This window comes from Bombina bombina, chromosome 2 (assembly GCF_027579735.1).
Source record: "Bombina bombina isolate aBomBom1 chromosome 2, aBomBom1.pri, whole genome shotgun sequence".
Taxonomy (NCBI): domain Eukaryota; kingdom Metazoa; phylum Chordata; class Amphibia; order Anura; family Bombinatoridae; genus Bombina; species Bombina bombina.
Window position 1 is genome coordinate 518,011,779 of NC_069500.1, and position 2,281 is coordinate 518,014,059.

The following is a 2,281-nucleotide window of genomic DNA, read 5'->3' on the forward strand; positions in this document are numbered from 1 at the left end:
CAGACATTAAAAAGTAGCATGTTTGCAGATAAGTTTAGGGAGATTTATGCAAAACCTCTGCAGTTTAAGGCCCACCATGGCTATCCGGTGATGCTGACGACGTCACCCTACATGAGTGTTGTGACATCATTAACCTGGAGACAAGGAAGTGGATAGAAGAGCTTAAGGGAGCTGGATGATGGGTAAGTATTCCAACCCTTTGATCTTAGCTCCCTTATGCCCTAAAGACACACAATATCCATTTGAAAGGCAATCACTGACTCTTTCAAAGGGTTACTCTGGTGTATATCATACATAAAAAATAAATAAAAGTAAAACACACAAATATTTTTTTTTTTTATAAAGGGAACTAGAGACCCCCAAAACCTCTTATTTTAAAGACTAAAAGCTCCTCTTTAAAATTAAGACCCTTATAGGTTTTAATAACAAGGTGATCACTACAGTAATAGTGTTTACCTGTCATAAATAAATGTGCATTTATTTGAATAGAGGCTCAAAGATATATAACTATACCCAAATTTCCATATTTATAATAGGTTAACAGTTTTTTTTTAAGAGTTTACAAAAACCACAAACAATATTGTTTACAATCTTATTTATAATAAAAATATAACCTTTTTTTTTTTTACATGTTTTATTGTACAGTTCTCATGTGCCATGATATAAACTTAGGGGCCGATTTAACAAGGCCCGAATGACCCATGTTCCCCTTGTATTCGCACGAGCCTTCAGGCTTGCCGGAAACAGAAGTTAAGAAGCAGCGGTCTTAAGAACAGTGCTCCTTAACTCGTCCAACTGCTTTGAGCAGCGGACAGCAATCGGGTTGATTGACACCCCCTGCTAGCGGCCAATTGGCCGCAAATCTGCAGGGGGCGGCATTGCACAGGCAGTTCACCAGAACTGCTTGTGCAATGATAAATGCCTGAGTGGATCATGTCGGACAAACATTGGTTAAATTGGCCCCTTCAAATGAAAAGTATAGTGTGAATCTGCTGAAAAAAATATATATAATATGTTTTGGGTTTTCACTGAAAATGGCCTACAGTAAGGGTTAAATGTGTGCAACATCTAGAAACTAGCAAAGCGCAGGGGTGGAATGGTTCAAAAGTTAAAGGGTTAACTTACCTATTCATATTACAATGACTTTGTTTTACATATCCTTCCTTTGCACCTTTGTTTTATGTAAATTACAGCTGTTCTTCCTGTTTAAATACAACAGACATTTGTTCTCCTAGAGAGAAAGACAAGAGGGATTGAGACTCTTCTGTGATTATTATGAAGACACTTCTGTGGTATCTTTGTGTTGTCTCCTCAGTTCAAAGTGAGTCTATTGGGCAGATCACATAAATCAGTTAGCAGGAGATTGAAGTTTACTCAGTAATAGCTTTTATCTTTTTTTAGGTGTTACTTCTCAAATCTCTGTTGTGCAGACTGGCCATGGCTTTCTAAAGCCAACAGAAGAACTGTCATTGACCTGCAAAGTGACAGGTGCCTCACTGACTGACAGCTCCAAAATATGGTCAGTTCAATGGGCCAAGCAAGCAACGGGTAAAGGATTGGAGTGGCTGGGAGGCATATGGTATGATGCTGCTGCACGCTATGCTCAGTCTATGCAAGGACGTCTGACAGTTTCAAGAGACACAAGTAAAGGAGAAGTTTTTTTAAAACTCACTAGGATGAAAACAGAAGAATCTTCCACATATTATTGTGCAGCTGGCACAGTGTGACAAATCAACTGAACAAATGTGCAATAACTTATATGAGGGAACTATGAGACTTCCTGTCCTGTGTATATAACTTTTTTGCTTTCAAAACTAAACTATAGTAAAATTTTTAATTATTCTAAAGTTATCCAAATATCAATCACTGAAGTGAACCATGTTGTGAAGCACACATACCATAAGGGGTTAAAGGCTTTCCATGTCGATACCAGGAAGGAAGGAAAATAATAACCCATAACTCTTATAACTCTAAGTGATAACTCAATGGGCCCCAAAGGGCCAACCTATAATGAAGACAGAAGCTTAGTTTTGGGAAAATTGGACCATCACTGGTCCCTTTAATTTGCATATTAACTTACAGCTAGATTACGAGTTTTGCGTTATAGGTTATAATGCTGCTTTTTCACTACCGCTGCTATTACGAGTCTTGTCAAAAAAGTTGCGTAAAGTCTTTTTTCAATGGGACTTCCATAGCGCCAATATTACAAACTTTTTCAGGGAGGCCAAAAAGTGAGCGGTACAGCCTATCCCGCAAGATTCGTAACACAATCTAAAGTCGG

General features: G+C 38.2%; 1 gene segment (V, D, J or C); it reads left to right on the forward strand.

Annotated features, from left to right (window-relative positions):
- Positions 1-1,260: 1,260 nt before the first annotated feature.
- LOC128647133 (Ig heavy chain V region PJ14-like) lies at positions 1,261-1,727 on the forward strand. The segment is given in 2 exon segments: positions 1,261-1,321; positions 1,402-1,727. Coding segments are annotated over 2 exon segments (372 nt in total).
- Positions 1,728-2,281: the final 554 nt, after the last annotated feature.